Raw genomic sequence first — 27,898 nt, 5'->3', positions numbered from 1 at the left:
TTGAGCCAGGTATCTAGCCACCTGCTGGATGTCCCCACTTGGTCACCCAAGTACGTCCACCTTGAAAAGGGAGCTCAGATGGTCCCACCCTAGCTTTCCTCACCTAAGTGAACACCACCTCGCCAGAGTAGGGGCTCAAGGTAGGGAACTAGAATCGTCTCACTCTTTGTCAGTCTCTGTGGTTTACATTCTACCAACAGGACATCGCTGATCGTGGAGGTGGGGAGAGAGGTGCAGAGTCAGCTCTCGAGCTTGCGGCCCAGCAGGCTGCAGGCGTCCACACCTCACCACTGCCTCACCTTCTCAGGCGGAGCTCTCTTCATGCTCTTTCACTTTCTGTGCTGGACCAACACCGAACTCTTGGGACTCACATCTTTGCCGATGCTGATCCCCCTCCCTGGGGTGCTTCCCCCCCACACCCCTGTCCTCAATAGTCTTTCTTGACACCTTTCTGTTAGCGTCCTACGGCAGCTATACCTCCCATCACATTGCTCCTTACTCTTTATTGTTGTTGCTTGCTCGTCTCTCCGCACTAGTCTAGAGAGTCTGTAAGGACAAAGACCATGGGGGGTCTTGTTATCACTTAGTCCTAGCACTTGGCGTGTTATCTGGCACTTAATTGGCACGAAGTAAGTTATTAGTTGCATCAGTGAATGAAGCAAGCCAATCAAACTCAAATCCAAACCCCAGCTCTGTCAATTTCCTAGATAGGTGTAACTTCTCTGTAAAATGAGAAAATAATACCTACCCCAAGGCGTTTTTAAATTCGATTTTAAGGATGTGTGCATGTCTGTGAATGTAACCGACGTAACACATATAAGGTGTGTGACACCTAATAGTAGCCATTAAGTGGTGTCAGGAAAATAACAGCAAGAGAGACCTATTTCTTGAACATTCTTCCAGGAATCTCCCACATACAAACCCCTTAAATTTGCATCAAGCCTGACCCCAAGGGGGCTGCCCTTATTAGTGTGGCTACATGTTAGGGGCCAGGAGCACATGGGGCAGACCCTGGGATGCTCTTGAGGGGCCCTGATTGCCCTGGACTCAGCTCTCCCACACCAGCTTGCACTCCAGCCAGGTCCCGCCCCTCTCCCCATGCTCCCAGACAGGCTGGAAACACGGGGAGTTGAAATCTTTCCCTCTGCAAAGAGGACCCCACCACCCTCAGGAGTCAGGCAGCACCCAGAAATGACCTAGATGGTCTGAAGGCCTCGGCTGCCCCTGGGTACCACCCTCAGCCCCTTACTCTCCCCCTCTGTCCTGAGTCCCACCTGGAATATGAGTGAGTCAGGGACAAAGCAAAAAATTGCCAATACACCTTCAAGAAACACAAACTTCTAGGTTATTAGAAAGAGTTCCCCCAAAGGAGCATTTGTACTACATAAGTGCACATTAGATCCTTAGCATGAATCCTCAGGGAACTGAGGACTTCTGAGAGCCTACTCTTTGAATGCCTGTAATTTCAGATAATTTTTGCAAAAATAAATTTCTCTCACTTCCAACAACCCACAGACATTCCAAGAAAAATCTATCCTTAATCAGCTCTGAACACCTCTTTCTCTCTCTGTCTGAGGTTAGATCCTAACCTTGTGTAAGCCACGTCCTAAACAGGTTCCAAGAGTGACAACACAGGAGATTGACTCCTTGTTAACAGGGGCTCTGAGCTGTGACATCTTTCCTTGCTGAGAGCTGACTTGCAAACATCCCTGGACTTCTTGGTTGAGTTGTCTTTGTCTTTGGAATCTCCTTTTGTGGAGTGAGGTGGAGGCAGGGAAGTGTAGGGGGAAGTGCTTGGGCTTTGCTGCAAGGCCTGGGCTAGAACCCTGGTCCAGTGCCTAACCAGGTGCCTGATCTAGAAGCATCTCTTAACCACCCAGCAAATGACCAACTTGCCACATTTATTCATTTCTTTTGAAATATTGGATTTTGATTGCATTACATTTTGCTTCATATCATTTTGAAAAATATTCATTTTATCTCTGCAACTCCCAGGGCTGAAAAATATATTCTTGAATGTGAAGTGTTCCTATGAATATATTCTTAATATTCAAGAATATATTCTTCATAAATGTTTTTTTCTTATAAATTCTTCTTAAAAACTTATTCTCCTTATAAATATATTCATGAAGAATCTATTTGTTAGGATTCTTGAATATTCAGAATCCTTATAAATATATTCTTCACAAGAAATCTTTCTTCAAAAATATATTCTTGCTACACTCTCAGTCTCCCTCTCTGCCTTTCAGTTTCTAGCTGCAGTAGGGAGCTGGGACAGCCAAACTCCTTAAAACACTGCTGTGAAGACAAAAGGAAAATTAACCAACTAAAACTCAAGAGTTAAACAAGAAAACTCACTGACTGAGCCATTGCGTGAATTGCTGGTCTCAACTTGATTCCTCAGTGAGATCACCTGCTCCCAGGTCTCTGCACCATATATCCCTTTCAGGCAGATGATGGACTTTGAATCCAGTGATCAATGAAACCCGGCCTGGCTGCCGCTGCCCAATGCCCAATGCCCAAATGCCCAGCTGGGGTGCACAGGGACGTCCAGAGGGCCTTAAAGCAGCCGCGAAGACTCAGTTCTTGAGTAAAAAGAGCAGAGGACTACAGCTACGCTGACAGCACGTGTCATCCCTCCCTTGAAGACCTCAGAGCGTTCAGGGGCAAAGCTGCAGTGTCCCAGTCACCGCACGTTGACGGGGCCATGGGAATGCTGTGGAGATGGAGAGAAGTCAGGGAAAAGGGCTGTGGGGGAAAGAAGGAAGAACCACCATTAAAAAGGGAAGGAAAGCAAAAGCTGGGAGAAATGAGACTTTGAGTTTAAAATACTGAGAGTTTTTCTCCAAATGGTTCATTTCATGGGATCAGACTAGCTGTTGTGTGAGGTTTTGCCTACAAGGCAACACCCATCAATTTCCTGTTTATGTCATTTTGAAATTAGATTGTGTTCCTTTTGATTGAGGAATCTGTGCATCAAGGTAGACTGATGCGTGAAGAATATAAAGTGCTGAGAAATCTCAGGTTAAACCCAGAATGTTCCCACAATGGATTTTTCAAACTGCAACTGATAGCAATTGTATTAAATACGCATGGAGCCTGGTTGGAAATACAAGAGCCTGTACTTCCCTGTGAAATACTGAAGCCTCAAAGGTCTTTTAGTAGGAAAAAAAAAAATGACAAGAACTACTGGCTAATATTGGCTCAATTTTATGTTTATTTATTTATTTATTTATTTATTTATTTATTTATTTTTGGTGAGGAAGATTGTCCCTGAGCTAACATCTGTGCCAATCCTCCTCTATTTTGTATGTGGGACACCGCCACAGTATGGCTTAATGAGTGGTGTGTAGATCTGCACCGGGGATCTGAACCCTTGAACCCCCGGCCACCGCAGCAGATTGAGTGAACTTAGCTGCTATGCCACCGGGCCGACCCCTCAATTTCATTTTAAAGAAATAAAAAGTGTGTTTACAAGGTCTGTTCCCAAATATGCATGAGTTGCTCCATCAGCCAGTTGTGTGACTGGGGATGTGTGGCACGTGCTTCCATGGAGGCAGCTGTTTCTCTATAAATTGCTCCATGATTTGAGGTTAGGATCTACTCTGACAGTCTCCTTCGGAAGGCAGCCAAGATTTTTTGTTTTTTTCCAAGAAGAAGCAATTCGAATTTGATTTGGCCTGGCCTCTCCAACAAAGAGAGTCAAGCCAGTCAAAAATTAGTTTATTAAAGAAAAACTCACTCAGACAGGTTACTTGTTATTGGTGATTGAATTTTTTTTCTTTCATTTTCCAACTAACTTGCAAAGTTATCCTCCAACACAGCCTGCTTACATTTTTTCCTTTTTATTTATTTTTTAAGAATAGATTTGTTTTTCACAAGCCCTTGTTACTATCAGTTTGAAACCTGAGGTTGTCCTTCCTGGGCCTACAAAGAGATTTACCCCAGTGCCTTTTAGGCTTGGAAAGTTGAGTCTAAGAGTAGAAGGAAAAATATCACAGACACACATCCATATTGATTTGGAAATTTTCTTCAAAAGAATCAGCAGATTCACCTGAGCAGATGTCCTTGTCTTTGTCCATTGTGGAAATTATTAAATTCATCCATTCAACAAATATTTATTGAGATCCCACTAGGTGCTAGGCACGATGCGCATTTGGAATGTATCTGTGGATAAATAAATAAAAATCTCTCCTTTTGTGGAGCTTAAATTCAAGTGAGTGGAGACAGACAATAAACCATAAGCATAAAAATATGAAGAAGAATAGGAGGAGATAAGGTGAGAAAAGTCTAGAGTCTCAGGTAATGGAAGTGTGATCTTGCTGGTCCACAGATCTCATAGACAATACGGGCAGGTGGTACCATGGGGTGGCTCCCCTGGCATTTAGGTATGTGATTCACACAGACACACACTTGCACAGACCCAGGTGTTGCTGCAATTCTTTCTAGGCCTTTATTCTTGCTCTGCTGTTGTAAACTGTGGAGCTGTTCTCAGATCTCCCCATGGGACCCAGAACAATCCTCCACAACATGTACCACAGGTGCCTCTCAGTACATATTGCTAACTGGCTGGCTCAAGGGTGTAAATATTATTTTGAATACCAGTTTGATGTTAGCAATTAAGTAACCTGTTACCTGGAAATTTCTAGACCTTTTTCCTTTCAGATTCTAAGTAGCAATTAACAAGAAGTAATAAGAGACACTTCTAATGTAATTAAGTAAAATTGTCATCAGGCAGGTAATTTTAAATACTGCCATGCTTTAAATACAGACTCATTAATTTTAGCTCAGTGGTGTTCTAATATTTATTAGGCATACACAAGAATTTTAAATATGAATTTGTTTTTACATTGCTATGCTTGGTAATCCTGCCACCCAAAAAAATTATCCAACTAATAATTCTCGCAGCCCTCCAGGAGGGTAGCTAAAGGTTAATAATGTGATTTGTGAGTGTGATATTGAAATAAAAAGGATAATATCTTGATGAACCATGTCTGATAAAAAGGTGGAAAGACTTGACCTTTTGTGTAAGTCAACTAAGTACCTAGAGTGGGTCCTGCATTACAACTTCTTCAGATGCCCCCACAGGGCAAATTTTTCAAAGTAATCATCTCGGTGCATGTTAATTTGAAAATTGGTTAGCCTTAGAGGCTGCATAATTTTAGAAAAAGTGACATTTATTTATTTAGCTCTAGGCAAGTTCTCATACACTGAAAAGTCTGTAACATTTTGTCACCATCTGAGTCTGGAACAGGCTGCTATTCATGAGTTTTAGGGGGAAAGCCCATTTCTGCACGTCCAAGTAGCTGTCTGCAACGTGGAGAGTCATTTGGAACTGTGACCACTCTCAGCAGACTCAGGCTGACAGAAACTTATTTCACAATTCAATCTACATTCTGTGCAGATGATGGGAATATTTGCCTTCAGGAGGAAACAATAAAGAAATAAAGAACCTGCTGATTTAAAAACTTAATCTCAAAGTTAAGTACTCCATTTTGTACTGGTATTAAGCTGATAAAAAGTATTTGTTCCCACAAATGTGTTTGGCCCTCATTTTCCATTTCTCAGTAGACAATAAATCATTGCACATACCCATTCTCAGAAGCGACTTCATAGCTCTATTGACCTTGATGAGGCTCAGAAAAGAAAGTAATACACAGAACATGGATTGAATAGTTGGGTCATGTGATTATACTCATCTTCATGATCTCATTTCCAAAAGCTCCCTAGTAACAGCAATTCTACAGTCTCCTTCAGGGCCTCCTTCAAGGTAACCCCTTGAAGAGAAAGATTATGTTTCGTAGAATTTTCCACCCCTGTCAGTGCTAGCACAGTGCCACACACACGCTGGGTAAAGAGAATTTAATATTTAACAACTGGATGGTGTATAAGAGGCACTCAATAAATATTTATTGAACAAATAAACGTTTTATTTATTATTATTTATTATTTATTTATATATTTATTTTATTATTTTATTATTATAAATAATAATAAATTTATTATTATAAATAATAATAAATTTATTATTATTTGACTGATTCATTCAAACTTCAGCTTAAGATATAAAAGAGCTGGTGTCTCCTGTTCCTATAAAATCGTCTTTCATATATTTTTGAAGACCTAATGAAATCATCCCTTAGTCTTCTCTTTTCTGGATGAAATCCTCCTTCTTTTAGTCTGTTTCTATAGGTTTTTAACTCTGAAATTCTCAAGTTTTGCCTCTACTCTTAAGTTTCCTTTTTTTCTAATCTTCATCCCCATGTACCTTGACAGCTGTTTGCTTCATGAGAAAGCCCTCTCATTATCTCCGAATAGTCCTTTAGAAGTCAGCTGTTGTCACTCTGACCCACGGCTTGTTTCTGCTATAAGTTAATAAAGTCTTAAGATATATTCTCTCTCTGTCCATGTCAACTCTGGAAAAAGTGTGATCCGGGGGGCAGAAGGAGGAAACAGCCCAGAAAGCCACTGAGTCATGCAGCAATGAGACAACTTGCCAGAATGAACAGGCTAGGCCTGCTATCTTCAAAGAGAATTCCCAGGGACTGTTCTTTTGTTAATGGGTTGTCAAATGCTACGCAAAAGAAGCATCTAATGAAGAGGCGTTAGGCAAATTAGAATCCAATTTTCAGACTTGATGATGTTACCTGAGTACTTCCATTGTACTTCCTATGTTTGAAGTCCCACGTGTCTAGCTTTTTGATTTGAAGACTTTCCCATTTCGCCCATTTGATTTTGTTTCTGCCCAATCTGGATTTCTTTCTCACTTATAATTAGCACCACATGGTTTAAGTAATACTGATACTTACAATTTCCTGCCGCACCTTGCCCAGGGCTGAGAACACAGTAGTTCAACAAATTGCTCAGTTACATAAAGTTGGTTGTGTAGGGAATTGAAATGTTTGTTTGAAGACCTTACTTTCAATCTGGAAACTGTCAATGACATAAGTTGCTTTGAATAAAGCTAACCCATATCAGCCAAATTCTTTCTGGTTCTATCTTTCACGAGCCATGGCAAGGGACCAGGCCAATGTGATCTGCGATAATGTGGATGTGACCAGAATCAGGATGGCCTAATCCAAACCAAGCATAGTCATCACTTGGATGACTATGTCAGCAAAGGGGAAGGCCTGCCTTGGTTGCTATGTTGAAGCTGGGATGTCCATCCAAGTATTCTTGGTTTATTCTACCAGACTAATTATTTAGTTAGGAGTTTGCGAGTGGCAAGGGAGAAGAAAAACTAGTTTATAAAAAGAACTCTAGGGAAAACTAGGCAAAGCGTTACCTGATAATTAATTCAATCATTCATTTGTTCTTTCACTCATCACGTGTTTCTCGAGCCTCTGCTTAGGTCAGGCACTATCCTCATCACGCAAGCACAAGTCATCACATACGGCATGTTTGATCTTGGAATTGTAACGAATGAATGATTGAATGGCTAAATAAACAAACAAAAGACAGAATAACAACATAATTTTTAAACTGTGAAAAGCCTTTAATGTTCACACAAATTCTGATAAAGGGTTTCACAAGGTCTGAAATGTTTGAGTCACATAAGGCAGTGGTTTTCTGATTTTTTAGACTGCGTCCCATGGAAAGAGATATGTCTCAGACCACAACCCAGTACCCAGACATACACACACTAGTTTCTGCCGAGCGGTTTTTTTTTCAATGCTGGTCCTCACCCATTAAACTGATATCATGACAGATGGGTTGCGACCACAAGTGTGAAAAGCATGCCATGAACTACTCTATACTCATGACTCTCAGCTGCCTATGAGAAACACTGGGAGCTTTTAAAAGATACTGATGCCCGGATGGTGAGAGTTAGCAGTCACTACTCTACATAATGGGAAATGTTCTTTTGAAATAAAAACTACCATTTTAACCTGAAATAAAATTACCATGTTTAAGAAGCATGAAAAATTCAAATAGCATAGATAGTTATAAAATAAAAAATAAGTCTCTATCTCAACTCCTTACCACTCACTTTAGCTATCTGGAGGTAAATGTTATAAACAACTTCTCGTGTATCCTTTCCAAAATCGTTGGGCATATACAGGAATCTATACATTTTCTGCAAGTTTTTGTTTCCAGATAACTTTAATAATTTGTTGCCAAGTTATAAAAGTTACTGTTGATATTTTGATGAGAATTACATTGGATTTGTGTGTTAATTTAGGGAAAACTGATGTTTACAGTATTGAATACACCTGTCCAAGAATATGATAGGTCTTTTCATTTATTCAATTTATTGTTTTATGTCCTTCAAGAAAATATTACAGTTTTTTTAATATATAGGTCTTACACATTTCTTGTTAAGTTTATACCTAGGTGTTCTCTTTTTTTATGCTATTATAAATGAGATAGTTTGCCTCATTTTATGTTATAGGTAAATACTATTTGTTTATTGAAATGCTATTGAATGTGATATTAATTTTGAAACCAGTCCACCTAACTGAATTATCTTCTGCTGCTAAAAGAATTTCCCTCAACTGATGCTTTTGCATTTCTACGTAAACAACTACATTGTCTGAAAATAGTCACAATTTGTCTCCTCAGTCGAAGTATTGATGCCTCATATTTTTTTTATCTGATTGCATTGACTAGTACTTTCAAAACAATGAGTTATAATTTGAGATGATTCCAGAAAGTAACATCTATTATATAAGTGACTTATAGCTGAGAATTATGTACATCATATATACATATATATATATACACACACACACGCATACACACACAGCAGTATATATCTACAGAAAGCTTGGTAAAATCACTTTCAATAATTTTCTTCAGTTATTTTTTCTTTAAAAGCTTGTCAATTTTAAAGAAAAATATCATTCTCCCATATTTGTTAATATCACAGTTAAGATTTTATCATGGATATTCATAACAGATTTGCCCACAGTGATTTGATTTTTTTTATCATAATTGTCAGGTTTGGTTTCAGTGTGTTGCAACTTTATAAAAATAATTTGGGAGATGTTCTTCTTTTTTGTACTTTAGAATAGTTTAAATAGAGTTGAAAGTATCCCTTGAATTCATGTAATTCATCTGAAAACATCTTACTTTGATGCTTTTTTAGCCTTTGACTAGTTCCTCATGTTTATCCTGGTAATTTATCTGTTTTAGTAGGGCTGCCAGATAAAATGCAGGACAGCCAGTTAAGTTTGAATTTCAGGAAAATGATCAATAATTTTTTTAGTGTAAGTATGTCCCAAATATTGCATGGGACATGCTGAAAAAAAAATCCTTATTTATCTGAAATTCTAGTTGAATTGGGGAGGTCCTATTTTTCTATTTGCTAAATCTGGTAACTCTAGTTATAGATTCTCTTGTGGTGTGATCTTTGGTAATAAATATTTTCCTAGAAAATTTTATTTTTCGTTTAGAGTTTCAAAAGGGTCAGCATAGCATTAAGCAAAGTGGTCTTTTGAAATATTTCCTCATTTCTAATTTTATGTTACTCTGATTTTCTTTATTGGGCTAGTTAGTTGTATGTTTTATTGGTTAAATTAAAAGCAGCTCTTGGAATTATTTGTTCTTCTGCATTTCTAATTAATAAAATACCAATGTGTATGTTAATGTCTATGGATTCCTTCCTCACGCATTCTTTAGGTTAATTGTGCTCTTGCTGGAGAGGAATTGTGGGGCCCAGAGAGCAGTTAACACTGTGAGAGTGAGCAGAGGATGAGAGGAGAAGGGGGCTGGGGAACAAGCCCTAAGGCATTCCAACATTTCCAGACCTGGCAGAGAAGAATGAATTCAGAAAGAAGCCTGAGACGGAGTAGCCAGGGGAGTCAGATAAGAGCCAGGAGAACAGTCACTCCCATCACGCCCTGTCTCAGCGTATTCGTTCATAAAATGGGAATGATACTGTCTGCCTTATAGTCTTAATAAAGCATGCAGAAGCCCCAACACACAGTAGCGTTCGGTATGATTATCAACAGCCCGTCCCTCCACGGTGGGAATGAGCTCTTCTGGGGCCTGCATCCGAGTCTGAGTCCTGTGTCTTCGTCCTCACTGTCTGTGGGGCTGACCCTGTTCTTGCCTGTTGGTCTCAGGAGCACTCTGACTGGCTCTGCACTTACTTCATGTTCCATCATTACGTCCTAAGACCTGCTACCTCAGCGTTCGAGATGTTGGTGCCGCAGTCGCTGCCCTGCTCTTGGACATCTACTCATTTCTCTTCAGAGCCTGGTCTCCCTCAGGCTCATATTCATCTGCTGCCCTCTCTTCTCTCCTCAAGGGTTCCCCTTTCCTTTGGTCTTTTGATTCAGGACAGCCACTGAGCCTCTCATTGCACCACAGGACCCCACCAGGAGCCTGGCCACACAGCCCCAGGTGGCGGCCTCATTGTGTCACCTTCTGGACTCCACTGACTGCTGGCCACAGCCTCACGGCCACTCCAGTGTTCATTCCAACGCTCTGCCTCTCCGGGCTCCAGGGCGCGCTCATTCACTCATCTGAGGTCTGAACAAGCCCCGGGGCAGTCACTTCAGAATCCTCCAGGAAATTACTGACCTACCCTGTGGTTTGGGAGGAAGGAAGAGCTTCTAGGTGGAAATATCATCTACCCTAGGAGATAACACACTTTTCGTGTTTTAATGTGGTCTTGACCTCATTCCTCTTTAAGAAAGTGGATCCCTACTCTCACAGCAGAAAGATGGAGCAAAAAATGATCATCCCAAATATCCAAAAGGCGCAGCTGCCGCGTGAGTGGTTGCTGCGGAAGGAGGAAACTGCCGCTCAGGACTTGGAGGCCTTTTGCCTCTCCCTTTTCCCTCCCACATGGTGATGCCTTCAGTCACATTTGTGGCACTGCCAGCGGCTGGTTTTGATATTGCTCTCCAGCACCCTCCAGCACAGTGGCAGTTTAAATTTAATTAGCTAAAATTTAAAAATTAGTTTAGTTAAATTTAAATTAAAATAACTCAGTTCCTCAGTCACAGTAGCCACACTTTCAGTGCTCAATAGCACATGTGGCTCGTGGCTGCCATGTATCCAGCATGGATTATAGAACACTCCATTGCTGCAGAAAGTTCCATTGGGCATCATTGCTCCAAGCTGTCACTTTGGACATCGAGCCAAGAACTTTATACAGTCACTCTTGGAAAGGCAACATCAGGCAGATTAACCCCCTGGGTCCTGCTCTTCTTATTTCCAGGAATGACAAGTTCACTGCTATTGGAGATGGAAAAATCAAAGATGTCAACCAGGGAAACAGATCTTTTATTCAAAATATTTCTGTGTGGAAAGGAAGAAATCACGTGGTATCATCTGAACCATGGTTTCAGCCTTCCTTTTATATTTTTAAAGAGAAAACAAGGAGGCAATCATTCCAGATTTCCTTTCCATTTCTTTCCTTCTCAGTCTTTGAGCTCTGAAGCTCAAAGGTTTAGGAGCGTGCTCTTTTCTCCGCATCCAGCCCATCTCCCAGGATGGGAGGGGAAGAACAGGTGAAAATAAGGACAAAGTTGCCTTGTCCCTTGCAAAATACTTGCGTATAGTTACATGGACCAAACGCCCATAGCAGAGCAGTGCTGAAATGCAGTCCAGCCAGACCAGGTGCGGGTCAGTGAAGCCAGCTCTGTCTGCAAAGGTGGAAGGGAACCTCGGACCTCACCTCCCCTCTCCCCTCTCCTCTCAGTTCCCTTCTTATGCAAACAGAGAGCTGGCACAGCTCCTTCTCCTCTGAACATTGAACTTCTTTGCTCAGCTGCCAGTTCTCCCTTCTTGGAGCCGGAGCTGAAGCGTCATCACTGCACTGTGGTGAGGGCCACCCAGCGGTGCTGTCCCTTCAAGACAACAAAAATAGCAACGTCTTCTGTCCCAAAGCCCACGCTGGGACCGGGACCAGAGCCGTTGTCTGCCTGTGCCTGGCCCGAAGGAATGAGTGCAGGGAGAGCACCGGCTCTGCTGAGGGACAGAGCCCCAGTCCGAGACGGGACCTCCTGGAGAGTTACAGGCTGGCTGCCTGCTCTCAGAGCTCTCTTCGGAAGGAGCATTAGCAGAGCATAAGCTGCCGCTGCTGCCTAGAGTAATAACAATAATGATAATAATAATATAGCAGCACTTTTTCTCATCAGCTGCCTTGATTCTCACAGCAGTTCTGCACAGTAGGAACTTTCACTGTCTTCATCTTACAGAAGGGGAAACTGGCGCAGGAAGGTTACTTCACCTGCTCAAGGTCACACAGGTAGCAAGTGGGATTTGAACCCAGGTGTTCCAGGTGTACAGGCCACACTGCTAACCACTGTTAGCATGCAGCATGCTGCAAAGTGGTGCTGGACAAAGCCCTGAGAAAAACAGCCACACTTGCCGCACACACCTTCCCATTCTGCATTTCAAATGTTTTCTAACAATCTGGCCCAGCTAGTTGCTGACAAACACCATTGGGGCCAGTCAGCCTTGCACAGAGCGACTTCATAAAGACACGTCCATCACACTGCAGTCCCAGCTCACCCAGCAAGGTCCCCGAGGCGGGACAGAGTGCGGAAGGTGTGGTCCAAACCTTCACGCTATTAGAGAATCGCGAAGTGCACGCTGGTCAACAGCACAATGTTTAGTTTCAGAAAAGACATCCAGGTCCGTTCCTCTGTTCCATGACACTAGTTGAGCACTAGGACGTCCTAGGTGTGGTGCCGGGCTTGTGAGTGACATGTCTGTCTTCAGGGGACTGGGTGCCGGTGCTGAGCCTTAGTTCAGCCCCCTGCGCACCTGCGTGGATCTACTGTGGGCCTCCCTCTGGTGGTTCTTCCCAGCACAGCCTCTTCAGATTGCTTTCCCAGAGTCACCCATGTCATGCTCAGCAGCAGTGACAGTGAAGTGTACGGGGTTGGTGCTCTACTACCAATTTCTAGGTGACTGAATGACTCAGTGAACAGAGATGTCTCCAATGCCTCCCACGTGACCAGCAGAGTCGCAGGATGCTGTGGCAGCAACTGCACTGGCATCCGTTGCCATCCGTCTCCCTCCCACGATAAGCTGTGGCTGAGCCTCCGAGTGCTGGCTTTGTGAATAGCCCCGCAGAGCTTCTTGTCTGCAGGCTGCCTCCCTGTGCCACGTCAAAGATAGAAAGCCGAGGGCACCAGGTCCATCTTGAAGGGCTGAACACATCGTCCGCTGTGCGCCAGAGCAGCAGATGCATGCCCTGCAGCTTTAGAGATTGTGTGGCATCTGCACCCCTGAGGCTGCCTCATCTGTGCTTCATCTGTGAGGCTGCCCTGCCTTGTCGACAGGGTGTGCTCCATCCTCCTCTCGGCTGGCGGCCGTTAGTACTGGGCAGTCTGAAATCCGAAGCCTGTGATGGTTTTCAGGCATGGGATCCCAGCAAGCCTTCCTTCCTGCAGGGGAATGCTGCTTTTCTGAGCTGTCTAGGTGCCTTCAAATAGTGTTCTTGCAAACCTAGCATGCAATCATTGTTCACACTGGCCCTAGGCAGTCCCACTTTGGCACGTAGCTCAAACCACTGCTGTTCACTTTTCAGTTAAAACTCAACAATCCACTGAGACATTTTATAACGTAAAAATAAAAAACTATTTTACATGTTAAAAGTAGTTTATAAAATTAACCCTGGGAAAATGTGTTTGCTTCAAATATAACTGCAAAGAGGTTATGATATATAAATACGTCTTCAAAATGAATAAGACGATGACTAATATAACATAGAATATTGGGCAAAGGACATATGTAACAGAAGTAAAATTACACATAACCATGAGAGAAAACATTCCGTACTACTAGTAATCAGATAAATGTCAAAAGTTCGTATAAGGCAACACCATATTTTGACCCAGGAAGGTTTGTAAACTGATGCACAGGCCATGAGGTCAGTGGACAGGAAATGAGCGTATTCACACTCTCTTGTCTCCCCCATAGAAGGCCAAACCTCTGAATTGCTTGTCTTTCTTTCCTGCCCCCCATGACACATGTGGACACCCAGCAATATGGCACCCCCCGCCCCGACGTTTCACAGAATCTGTGCTACGCAGATAACCAGCAAGCTCCTTGTGGTTTAAACCCAATGCAAGTCTTCCTTCCTCCTCCGGTCTGATGTACCGCTGCCTTGTGCACTCATAACCAGGTCTTAGTCTTAACCCTTCATGGTCTCTGCCTCTTGGGGCCACTCCCTTGTGCCTACTTCCCCTGCAAGCTTCTCTTCCTCTGCCTGTGTCTGCCGGCCTCCCTACCACTCTGACCCTTTAGAATCTCCCCGGGCCATCTCGTTGACCTGGATGGCAGGCTATGTCTGAGGCACACGCTGCAGGAAGGCTATCATTGGGCTCCCCTTCAAACAAAATAGTCCCTAAGTATTGCTCAACATTTATTTAAAGGCAAAGCTTGCATGGCCCGCATAGAAAAGTCAAAACCCCTACAGTTGACCAGACACCCTCTTCAGAAAGCAGACTATTAATTGTCTGTTACCCCTTGAAGATTTTACCTCCTCACCCCGACACCAGAATATTCCTCTCTGATGAGAGTTCTTGCAAATATAATTGTTTCCTATCTTGTTGGTGAGATTTAGCTCTCTTTCTATGTTGGGGTCCTGGGTCCTACCTGACCTGCTCCTCACTCCACCTCAGCGTAGAGCAATGATCCTGAATCTACTGTCTTTAACCTGTGGTGCCTCCAGACCTGTAGATGGAAGAGCTCAGTTTGCTTCCACTTGCATGTCCTCTTCAAATGCGGGACGCTGAAAACCAACCTCAAGGCACCCAGTCCCTGCTCTCTGCCCACCTCCAGCCACATTCTCTGCCCGTGAACCCTTTCTGCCCGGCTGGCACCACCACCCACCTAGGTGTACATGTCAGACAAACTCAGGAGATTTCATCCACTTTCCCTATACCTTATCAGTAACTGAATCCTATTGACTTCACTCCCTAAATATCCTGGGAACTGTCCCCCTCCACCCCACTGCCAGACTCCTATCTAAAAGACAAGTTTTGGGCCGGCCCCGTGGCTTAGCGGTTGGGTGCGCGCGCTCCGCTGCTGGCGGCCCGGGTTCGGATCCCGAGCACGCACCGACGCACCGCTTCTCTGGCCATGCTGAGGCCGCGTCCCACATACAGCAACTAGAAGGATGTGCACCTATGACATACAACTATCTACTGGGGCTTTGGGGAAAAAATAAAATAAACTTCATTTAAAAGACAAGTTTTCTCACCTAGATTTCTTCTACAGTCTCCTCGCTGCCTTCCCTGCCCCCAGGCTCCTCTCACCTTCCATGTGCCCTCCGCTTGGCAGCCCAGGGACATTTATCCAGTGCGGATTTGATCACTTCCCTCTCCTCCTGAAGACATTTTAATGGCTCCTTATTGTCCCCAATATAATGACCAAACTCTTCAAATGCCCTAGAAGAATCTTGTAATATGGCCTTGCTAGTCTCTACAGACCCCTCTCTCTGGCACCTTATAATTCAGCATTATTGTGCTTCTTTTGGTAATTTGAATGCACCTGTAGTCTCTCCAAAAATCTTTATACACCCCATTTCCAATGCCAGAACACAGTCTTCTCCCACTCCCCAGTGCTCCAGGATAATCCGTACTGTCTTCAGGCCTCAGCTTGGACATCACTCCTTCATCAGCCTCCTGGCCCCCAGTGGCAGGGTAAGGAGTTCCGGCCATGTGGTCCAGCAGCACCAGTGACTTCCCACATCTTGACATATGGGGCACCATATCATGGTGCTTCTTCCCTTTCTCTGTCCCCTGCAGGCCTATGAGCTCCTGCAGGGTTCTGGCCAGTCCTGCCTCTTTCCTCAATGGCCACAGAGCCTGGGACATAGCCTGGCACTGCCATCAACCAATATTCATTGAAAGAATAAAAGGAATGTTACAAAATTCTAAAATGTGCACATCCTTCTAAGAATCTATCCTAAGGAAATAGTCAGAAATGTGGACCAAGATTTCTACACAAGTGTGTTTGTTTAAAAATTACTTATAATAGAAAAATACTGGTAATAATCTAAACGTACACAGAGCAAGAATGGTCAAGTTAATTATGATGAATCTATGTGAAAAAATGCTAAGTAGCCATATTATATTTCTTGTCATATAATATTAAGGGTAAAAAAAGTAGGATACAAAATTGTGTATTGCAATTTAGTAATATTTCAGATCTGTATAGGCAAAAAATAGGAAACGAATTCAGCAAAATGTTAATAACTTTAACCTATAAGTAATGGGATCGTAGCCCATTGACATTTTTTTCTATGTACTTTTCTATATTTTCCAAATTTTCTTAATTGAATTGAATTGAATTAATTAATTGTGAATTAATTAATTAGCAATACTTTTCTAATTGGAAATACACACGGGTGCATGCTCAAGGCACACTCAGGCATGCACCCTTGGGCTCCCCAACATCTAAAGATCCAACTCAGTGGGTAAGACTTTGGGTCACACTGTGGGAGTGACTCTGCCAGGGACAAGCTGTGATGCTCCAAAAAGAAATGCCCATCACACCAAATTTCTGGCAAGTTCTTCCTCTGTCTTCGTTATTAAGTTCCAAGGCCCCTATCAATACCACAATCTACCCCTCTGTACCTGAACACTTGGGCCCTCTGTCCCTCATCACAGAACCTTTCTCCCTCTTTCCAGTCAGCCTCATCCAATGTTCAAGCCAATGTCTCCCCAAGTTCTTGGATTGCTTCTGCCCTGAATCTATCAGCAGCTAGCTAGGTGGCTGACTGGGGGAAGGCAGACTCTGAGAGCTGAAAGGTACCTCCTATCATCTATATCAAGCCCCTATTCTGCAAATGAGGAAACTAAGGCCACACACAACAAGAAACAGTAAAGCTTAATCCAGATCCTGTATCTGTGGGTTATATCTGGCAACATATTATGTGATGGTTTAAAATGGTCTCTAACCTATGTTTCTTTTGAAAAATTATCTAATTCTTTTAAGAACTCAAACTTTAACATGCTGATAACTACATGTCATTAACCCAGGGTGAGCCTGAGAAAGAAATGGAGCATGTGAGGGCACTTACCCTCATTTTACATTCTTCAGAGATACTCATAAAAAAGATATGAATGGGAAGGCCGAAAACAAGACACAGGGAGTTTCTTGGGGATCTCAACCCCTACCGCCCTCTAGAGGTGTCCCGGACATTCCCAGTGAGTTCTGCTGGCTACTCTGGGGAATCAGCCCTTTCCCTCTTCTCCAACTCCAGCCTCTATCACCTCTGATCCTAAAACCATCAGTTATGCTTCCAGTGCCTGTCAAAGGTGCAGGATGCCGACCCCAGTGGGTGCCCTGCAAGGTCTGCCCAGAGCACACTGATGTCTGACGTGGAGTTTGTCTCCCATGCTGAAGGTGCGTCTCCTGTCTCGGTAGAAGCTGCTGGCCCCAGCTCTGATCAGGCCTTCCTCTTCCAATGTCCCAGCTCTTTCATTTTCCTCTGTTCTTTTATTGTAGCCTGCTCTCCTCAGGGTTCCGACAACAGTCCATGGGACCTGCACCAGGGACAGTGCAGAGGCTGATATCCTGCCCTCTTCAGAATCACCCCACCCCTCTAAAGCCTGCCTGCTGACCTCAGGCAATGTGTCCTGCATAGTCACTCCTTCCCTCTGCCGGCCTTCTTTTCCAGGGTCCCCCTTGTTCCTCACACAGACAGTGCAGCAGTCCTGCCCTGCTCCAGGACTCCAGTCCCAGACACGTCTAAATCCTGAAGGGACTCCAGGGAGAGTTCTTGCTGCATCATTATGCCTGGGATGAGTCAAAGATCCTGAGTGTATGAGTGTTCCCAGCTTCCCCCTCAACCCCCAGGAGAGTTCTGGCCTTCCCACCCAGGCTCACCTCTCACCTGTCCTCTAAGGAGAGTTCTGCTTTTGCCAGCTCTGTCCTTAACCTGGTGTGATGCAAAATAAAGAGAAGGAGGCATAAAGAGATGAGGCTAGAATTGGGAAGAACTTACTGATAGTTGAGAAAAAGAGGAACTTAGGGAGAGTTGCTGCAGGCAACTTGAACTATTCTAAAATTTGTTTCTTCTCATAGTATGTTTCCTTTTTCAGGTAATCTCTCTGGTTTTGGATCATGTGTAGATCATGTGGAGCACGGCTTCAGTATGTCTGCGTATTACTTTTTTGAAAAATACTAGTGAATATCTCTGGCTTTTTTCCCCAACTAGTGAATATCTCTGGCTTTTTTCCCCAAAATTTATCTATGTCAAAGAAAGCATAATAATATGCCATGTCTACAATATTACTTGCCTTTCAGGGCAACATATTACAAACTAGAATAAAATGAATCATCTTAAGAAAACCTCTAACATGTTTGCATGTTCACCATCCTAAAAATGCACAGAACATATCTGAGAATTGAGCTTCAAGGCCAGCTCTTGGAACCAGCATGTGATTCACTGTGGTCTTGCTTTTCTCATCAACCAAGAGGATCTAAGTCATTAATATGTAGTATAAGAGCTTTCTAGCTTTCAAGTGATTTCTTACCTATTAGCTAATCTGGATATTCAGAACAGCCTAGGAAGACATGGAATGTAACCTTAGCTCAATTAGGAGACGATAAACTCACTCAAGATCATATGACCAGAAGGAGCTGCTGCTGCTGTTGATGGAAAAATTGTCCAGAATCCAGATGAGCTAGATATGCCTGACTCCCTGATGAGACTCGGTTGAATGATTCAAGTGCCTTTGACACTGTGAGAGAGTGGGAGTACTTATTAGTTGATTGTCAGCAGGAAAGAAGTCATTTAGATTATTATAGATGTTCAGGCCTGAAAATGAAGGAAATCAGGTTGGTGTTAATTTAACGACTTCATATAGCGATTTTGTGATACTTCGACTTCCCATGTCCCGTGCTGACAGCTCTATCATCACAAAGACATGGGAAAGTGCGAGAATCACTGAGGTAATTTTAGGTCTATAATAATAATTCCTAATGGTGGCACAAGTTTCTGAATTTATCAACCAGGCTGGAGGACAAGGCTGCAAAATTTTCAGGAACTTTGCAAAGTGGCCGACAATAAACTTTCCTGCCCAATTGCCTCTTTACACCAAAGTCATTTGAGTCTGCATTGAAAAGAAGAGGAAAAGTTGTTCTAAAAATTTCTCTAGTTGACTGGTACAAAAATACAAAAAAATGCCAGTGAGTGTGGTGGTGACTACCAGTAGTTTTGCGACCTGAACAGCGTGGCGGTGCCATTCTCTCATCGGTTATTGAGGTTCGAGTGTAAAACTGTGCACAGCAAAGGGAACTCATGCTCATGCTTATCTCTTCTTCAAATACATTGTCATCTTAAAATTATTTGGAAAAACTCTTCCACTAAATGCATTAGCAGTTAGGGCCCTGGTTAGCATCCAAATATCTGAGGTACGACCCTCCTTCTATACTCACCTGCAGATGGCCTTAAAATCTATCTGTCCTCTACTCAGTCTACATGAGATAGAGAAGACGCCTCCTCTTGGAGGAGAGGAGAAAAGAGTCATGGACGAGGGGTCATTTTGAGGAGGGGAAGTACCTGATAGATGAAGAGCAAGAGACGGTTATCTGCACCCACCTGGAACACAGACTCTCCTGTCCCCTGGAGACCGTGCGCCTGCCTCGAGGACTTGCCAGGTGATGACACAGAAGAGACCAGCACTACACTGGTCACCCCGCTTCCCGTTTTCTATTTTGAGACCTTCTACTCACTGACTACTCTCTCCTTCTTAAAGCTTTTCCATCTCCAAAATGATCTTTTCATCTCCCTCTGAATTTAATACTCCAACACTTTACCTCTGATTTCAAATATTCCTTAGGATACTTGTTGAATTGTTGTCTTTTATTTATGACAGAAGCACATGAAATCATATGAATTTACAAGCTTTCTTCCTTTCCTTTCTAAGGAGGGTGGGCCCCCCAAAAGATTCTTGTTTTACCAAACTCTCAAGAATATCTGCAGAGATAGGAATGTACCACTAGCACGTGGCCGGAGAGAGGAGGATAACGAAAGGCAGAGAAGGAAAGGGAGGAGGAGAGACATAGGTGGATGTTGTGGGAGTAATAATTTGGAGAAAGAAAAAAATATTCAAAGAGGATTTTTAGAAAGTTTTGCTTTATGATGTAATCCTATCTTTGTCTTCTGGCGCCCACCCTTCAGAAACCTTTAATAAGAATCTTCAATAGTATCCTCTGTGTGTGTGTGTGTGTGTGTGCCTCTGTGTGTGTGTATTTTCATGTAACAATGTATTGAGTCTGACCTTAAGGTGAAAACAAGACAGTCTGAATACATTCAAATTATACAGTGTCATAGAAATTCTCTTATATAACTTTTCATGTGTGTGTCTTGCCTCTCTCTCTAAATTATACACTTAGTAAAGATAATTTGAGGATATACAATTATTCTCTGTATCTAGCACATTGCCTATCACTGTGTCTTACATATGATAAATATTCATTAAATATTTTATTCCTTGATTGAAAGGAAAAGCATATTTAGGAAGAATTATTGTAATTTGGTACAGTGAGGAGCCAATATTTCACAATATGAGAGAATCAAGAACTTCAGCAAAAAGACACATTTTTGTTGAGATTTTTTTTAAAAAGATACTCTAATGCTAGCATAACTGTGTTCGTATTAACCTTGGAAGAAAATGCTTAGTACTCAGTCTTATGCTAAGAGAAAGAGAAATGCCTATAAGCCACTGCATGCGTTTGGTGTCATTACTTTCCAGTCAAATTTCCAAGCAGAGCAGTCTCTGGGAGGACCTTGCCTCAGGCTTTGGAAGGTTGTTTTAGGGGAAATGAACTGTGGACTAAGAGGATTCTGAGTAGTGGAATGCTGGTAAATCTTTTACAACCGGCTTCAGGGAAAAAAGCCCAGGTCTGTAGCATGTGCCAATTTTTATGGTGTAAATACACTCATCACAGCTCATTTCAAGCTACCAACATGGCATCATAATTGATACCATGAATGTGGAATTGATGCCAAGAATGTGGAATTGGAAAGACGTGAAAAATCAGTGCTTCTGAGCCAGTGCAAGTCAGCTGCAGCACGCCACTGATTCTACAACTGTCTCCTTGTAGACACCCAAAGAGCAAATCTGCAAACTGCAGAGGAAGGTGAGATTTTCTGTGGTTTTTTCTTTCAGAAAAATGAGCCTCAGAAAAGTTACATGAGGCACCAAGAATTATTTTTAAAGCATTATAGAAAGAAAAAAAAATGGAATACAAATATAAGGCCAGTCAACCAGCTAATAAAATATACATTCCTCCAGTATTTTATTTGCAAAGACTTCTCAAATTTCATTACCCTACCAGGCTAACGTGAGTGTACCAGGAGAGCCAGAATATCAGAATTACACACTATTAAGACCTTAGACGTCATTCAACTAGCTCCTTCGAGGCATGAGATTTTATTCTGATGAGCACAGAACAAGGACTATGCCAGCATCTGAACTTAGGTCAATCATCTGAAGATTCTTCCTCTGCTTAACCCAAATCTTTTTGCATCTGACACTCCATTAGAATGCTCTTCTGTGCCTTGTTTCCTCCAGGGCAGAACTAAGATGTGCTAACATGCCTGGGTCTGGTGACCAACAACACTGGGAACAAGCTTAAAACAATTGAGAGCTTGTTGCAAGTCAATTTAGTTTGTCTTTTAAAGCAATCTCTTCTGGTATGTGTATTGCAAGTGGTGTAAGCATGTGAGCAGGCAGGCATCTGCACACCTGTTCTCCATCACCCATACAGGCTACTCCCCCCTCAACCCCCAGCCTGAGCCCTGTACCTACCACAGGGAGAAGAGATATGGATGGGAGCTACCTAAAGGTTCTTATCCATTCTGATAAGCTGACCCTTTTCTAATTCATTCATTAAAATTACTACTCTCAAAGGTTATAAAGACATCATTGCTAGGACTCATGCACAATAATTTTTATAGAAGCTATAAAAAAAGCTTCCAGGTTTGAGTGTGTAAGCTTGGTGAGGTGCATAATAATACTCCTTCCTTTCAGGCCGAAGAGGTCATGGACTCAGCTGAGTGAGGGGAGAGTATTGTGTTTCACATGCTCATTCTAATTCATATTTTCAATGATCTCTGTCACCCTTACCCCAAAATGTCTCTCTTTGATCCAGAACTTGTTGGATTTTCAGAATTTGGCCTCTCAGAAGAGAGAGTCAGGATTGTGGAGCTCTGAATGAATTGTTAGTGAGCATTAATAACAACACCAAGGGGTCTCATTGAGTAAAGTTCCACAGTTTACAAACTTTCACTGTACAGGCCATTGAATGACACAAAAATGTCAATCTTGTGTCAGAAAAATGATCCAGAACAAACTTCTGCCTCTGACACTGGAACAAATAGATATTTTACAGAAGAGCTTCATTGCCTTCTTTAATTCTAACATTTTGGGTTAAGGATGCACACACAAAAATTCCTAAATAACAAATTTGGCTCTGCATTTCTAATTTATCTAACTAAACTTTTTTGACCATATATATTTTTTTCAGCTAAGATGGACCATAACAGCCAAATTTTAACACTCTCCATAAAAAGCAGAATTTCCTTATAAGTCTAGCCTTTAAAACTTTAAGAGAGTGCTTAGCTAAGAATTAATAATATTTATTGAATTGAATAAAAATAAAGCCCACGGACATAGTTTTATAAACGCTAATCATGTCTTTCTTTCAGCTCTAATCTCTATATCAAAAAGTTCACAATTGTTATAGCTTCTTTTCTAATTATATATTTTGCTGCTATTTTGTTCTTGTTAATGCTTTTTCCATTACATTCTATTTTACCTCATGTTAATATTATACTAGCTATAATATTACACTAACTATAGTATACTATCTATCCTTTTAAATCTGGTTAGTAAATATTTACCTGGTGTATCTTCTTTCTTGTCTTTTTGTCTGCATATCTGTATAATTTTGCTTTATATATGTCTCTTTAAAGCAGATTATGGTTGAATTTTGTTTTTTATTCATTCCAATAGCCTCTGTCTTCAGCTAATGGGTAGATGTGATCATAATTGTAACTACTCTTATGTTTGAACTAGTACCTACATTCCACCTTATATTTTCTTTTGTCATTCTTTTTACCCACTGCTTTGTTTCCCTCTTTCTATCTTCTATTGAATTGAGAGGATTTTCTATACCCTCAATTTTTGTCTTTCATGGAAAGTTTGGAAACTAGAGATTATATTTTTACTATTTTTGTAATTACCTTTAAATACATAACATACACAGCACACTATAAATTTAACATATTTAACTATTCAGAGAGATTTTCTTTCTTTTGCTTTACTAAAATCATCCCCCCTACTTAGTTATTTGTATCTTATAATCTATTGTTAACTACATTTACTAACATATCTTATTAATTTCTGTATTTAGTGTTGGTTTTTTCTTTCTCATGTCTTTCCTTCAGGTTGCCTTTCTTCTTGATGAGTTATAACCGTTAATAGTGAAGATCTGTCATGGATGAAGGTCCATGTCTTATATGCCTGAAAATATCTCTATTTTGCATCCAACCTTAAGGGGAGTCTAGATGGGTATAAAATTCAAGATTGACGATGATTTCTATCAGTACTTGAAGTCCACTGTTTTCTGGCATCTCTTGCTGATGAGAAGTCTCTCTCACTGCCATCCCTTTGCCAATAGTCTGTCTTTTCTCCCTGGTAATCTCCATGATTTTCTCTCTGATGTCAAGATACAGATTTAGTTTAGTTTACCTTTATTAGCATTCGGTAGATACTTTCAATCTGAGGCACACACATCTTTCTTCAATTCTGGAAAGCTTTTAGCCATTAGATCTATCAGTTTATCCCTCATGTATCTGAGTTTCTCTTTCATATTTTCACTTTGATCTCTCTATGCTGCATTCTAGGGTAATTCTTCAGCACTATCCTCCAGCCCATTGATTCTCTCTCTGTGTCCAGTCTATTGTTTAAATTTTAATTTCAATAACAACATCTTTTATTTCCAAAGTGTCAAATTGACTCTTAGTCCTATCTACATGACCTTGTTTTATTTTTGTTTGGCTTTGTTTCACAATTTTTTGTTCTTGTTACAAATAGTATTCCTGCATTTATCTCTTTGAGCACTCTAAACATACCTATGTTAATGTGTTTTTCAGATAGATATCCTATTTTAACTCCTGGACTTAATTCACATTAATTATCAATTTTGATTTTTTCTTAGCATCAAATGTCTTTGTGTATTTTACAAACCAAAAAACTTTTTGAAGCCAATAGATTTGCAGAATAATTTTGAGGTGTTTGCTTTGGCTGTTTGTTTTGTTTTTATTTCTCCCTTCCTCTGTGTTCCAGACTCCCTGTCCACAAGTTTGGAGGCTGCCCTCATCCACCCGCCTGCACCCACTGCCCAGCATTAGGTCTTATGTTATTATTCAGACCTCCCGTTCAGTGGGGTGACATCAGCCTCACTCTCTCAGTCAACAGGAGGGTTCACGAGGCTCCTCCCTGCCCCACTATTTCTGTGTTCTCCCTTGATCTACATCTTACTTTGTTGGCAGCAGTTTTTCACTGCTTCCTCTCACAAGGGATGGCTTAGTGCCGCCCCAGCCCCAGGCTTCAAGCATTGAACCTGGTGCGGGCTCCCCTCAGATGCAAGGCTTGAGTCTCCTTTCTCCTGCAGGAGCCACACTGCCTTGCCCTCGCCTGCTTCCAGTCCCTGAGATCAGGAGAACACACATCACTGTTGTGCACTGTTGTGCCATTTCTAGTCTAGGCAGAGGTTTATACTGAATGTTAAGCCAGCTTGTGGTTATTCACTTTTTTCTTTTTTTTAAATCAATCATCACTATATGCTTGGAGCACATTATTACTTCAAAGTATGAATTTATTGCACCTTCATGTCCATTTACAACAATAAAAATGAACATTCAGTACATACTTATGTGCCAGGCATTGGGCTAAGTATTTTCATATCTTACCTCATTTAATTCTTAAAATACTTCTATGAGGCAGGTGCTACTCTGTATGTCCATTTTACACAAGAAGAAATCAATACTCTCTAGAGTTTAATAACCTGTTCTGTGACATGTATTCTGGCAAATGGCAAAACGGGATTATAATCCAGGTATGTCTCAGTCCAAAGCCAGAGCCCTTGATCATGACATGGTAAGGATAAGAAAGTGTCCCCTGATGATAATCTGACATTACTGGCTTTATGACCCTAGAGAAGAACCCATAGGAAGCGGAAAGCCGTGGACTGCGGTTCTGCGGCACTGGTTTCTAGTGAGAATTCTTTTACTAACCACAAGAGTGACCTTCAGAAGTCACTGAAGCAACCTACCTCTCTATTTCCTCTATAAAATGGGATTATTAACAATTGATTTTTCTCCCTCATTCCTTACGAAGGTCAAAAAATAACAGATCAACAATGTCTTTTTAAAAAAAGAAATATGTATTTTATAATATTTTATGTTGATTTCAAACTTCTTTTCTTGTATTGAAACCAAGAGGTGTCATGAGCAAAGCTGACATTATTTTCCCTGAATATATTGCTTTCACTTGCCCACGCTAGAGCTCATTTGCTATTTCTCTACCCACTCACCAAAACTCATGAGATCTTACTAAGGTTTATCCCTGTCAGTTTGACATTTCACTTCCATCTTTAATTTTGGAGCTCTCACTGTGTACTCTCTGATCCAAATCACTTACAGAACTATTAAATAAACTCGTAACATTTTCCCATCTTGAGAAGCAACTATTTCCTTCCACCTTTTATTTCCTATTAAGTCAGTTCTTTATCTACAGCAAAGCAAATACTACCCCCACTTCACTCCCTGACTGACGGCGACTGTCTTTATTGGTCCAGTTTTTCATCAGCATTCCTTCTCTTATCATAGTCATAAGTTGTCACCTCTCTTCTCAAGGGGGAAATATCCGATAATGGAAAAACCAGATTAGAAGCAAACCCACCTGCTTGGCCATCTACTAGCGGCCTGACCAGCTCCCGTTACTTAGCATCCTTGAGCTCCAGTTTTCTCCTCTGTAAAGTGAGGGTAACATACCAACCCTGAAGGAAGGATGCAATGATTCTATAAGACCCAGTGTACCAAATGCCAAGGAGCCTATCTGACTACAGTAGGTTCTCACTAAATACAAACTATCCTTATCAGTATCCGAAGCCTGAAAGCATTTATTTGCAGCAAACTTGCAAAAAAGTGCATATTGACTACATTAAACATACTCCAGTGATGCAAATAACTCGCACTGTCAGGTTCAATATAGCAGCAATATACCTTAATGTTCAATGTTGATAGATAACGATGACTCATCTCACACTCTGACAATCATGGAGGCTTCATTCTTCACGTGATCGGTGGTCCTCTCTAGAGTGACTCTGATGTCTTTGAAAGGACAGAAGTGTAGGATCGCTAGTGGTGATGGTGAGTGTGGTGAAGCCTGCAGAAGTGTCAGTTCCAAACCCTGGGACCATCAGTACCGTCCCTCACAAACCATGGACAAGTTGCTTGCATGCCTCATTGGTGGCTGCAACATGCTGTCTGCTCAGATGCAAATATGTCCCTGAGAAATCGCTGACCTGCTCCATTCAAGAGCCGCAAGTCATTTGGAACAAGTTTTGAATTCATTTGCAATCATGTTGTATAACCTAGGCTCCATGGATACTGGACAGAGAGTTTCAACCTGAATAGAACCTTTAAGAACTCTCTGGCCTGAAGTTTCCTAGGCTGAGTAAATGCAAGTTTGTGTGTGTGTGTGTGTCCAATGAATCAGGGAAAATGGAAATCACTAGGGGGAAGGGAAAGACACGTGGGAGGGAGGGCAATGTGGAGGGGGAACAGGGAGTCTCATGGCTGTCTCCAATCACCTTCCTCTTGAAGTTTCCCCACCACCACATCTGTGCTACCTTGCTAACTGCATCTTTCCAGAAAGTTGCACTGTCAGGTTCAATATTGATAGATAATGATGACTCATCCCAAACTCCAGGAAACATGTAAGCTTCATCCTCCACATAGGCAGTGGTTCCTTTTAAAGCTAACTTGCTAACTGCATATTTCTGCACATTTCCAGAAAGTTGCCAGATTCACATTATTGTCATTGTATACTATAGGAAGTAGAATGATTTCTTCCTAGAGAAAAGGAGATATAATTGCAGGCTGTTCTTTCATAACTATATTTATTTGCACAGTAGATTTCTCTCCAAGTCACTGAGTCATATCTTCCCAGACCCAAAACTGAAATCTTTTCTTTCTATCAGGAGATTGACATTCTCATATAACATTTCATAATAATGTGTTCAAAGGGCACATTTAAAATATATGAAATGTATACGAAATAAAATCATTGAGAACTGGAGGTATTACAGGCCTCAAGCTAACACATGGCTTAATAAAGAACCACAATCGCTCGCACACTGGAAATCCTGACAAAGGCCCAGAGTGAGTTCCAATATTTTCAGGTACTGCCCCAAGGAAGAATCCTTAACCAGATTACTTCAAGACTATTTGTTCCCACTTAAATTAAAATGTGCTGTGTGGAATAAATAGCATCAAATTTAAAATTTGATGCCTTCATATCTGTTGTAGCTGCCCTTTTATACCACTTTGAGTTTGGCATAGCACAAAAAATTCCCATAACTTCTTGAAAAACAAACTCCACTCTTCTCAGCACTTACTGTTATTTCTCCAGTGTTTGTGAAACCATTATCCTGTCATACCTTATGGAATTTCTTCAGTGAAACGAAATTTATATTTCTATTATCCCCAACTATGTGCACAGGTAGGAATTTTGTAAAACTATAAGGAAAAGTTTTCTAGTATTGGTGTGCAGCATTGCAAAGTCTGTCCTCCAAAAAATGACGTGTATAACAATAAGAGAAACGCTATGGCTTCCCAGTTAAATATGACCCTCAGCTAAGCACCAACAACTTTCATTATTAGAGCACACGAAAATAAGTACTT

General features: G+C 41.6%; 1 protein-coding gene across 1 annotated transcript in view; it reads left to right on the top strand.

Annotated features, from left to right (window-relative positions):
• Positions 1 to 12,014, top strand: part of L3MBTL4 (L3MBTL histone methyl-lysine binding protein 4) — a 386,879-nt gene extending 374,865 nt beyond the window's left edge. The window contains 2 exon segments of the mRNA XM_087439397.1: positions 10,640 to 10,797; positions 11,723 to 12,014. Coding sequence (XP_087295523.1) covers positions 10,640 to 10,797; positions 11,723 to 12,014 — 450 coding nt within the window.
• Positions 12,015 to 27,898: the final 15,884 nt, after the last annotated feature.

This window comes from Ceratotherium simum, chromosome 14 (assembly GCF_057802395.1).
Source record: "Ceratotherium simum simum isolate JZ-2026a chromosome 14, ASM5780239v1, whole genome shotgun sequence".
Classification (NCBI taxonomy): domain Eukaryota; kingdom Metazoa; phylum Chordata; class Mammalia; order Perissodactyla; family Rhinocerotidae; genus Ceratotherium; species Ceratotherium simum.
This window is presented reverse-complemented; position numbering and strand designations above follow the sequence as displayed.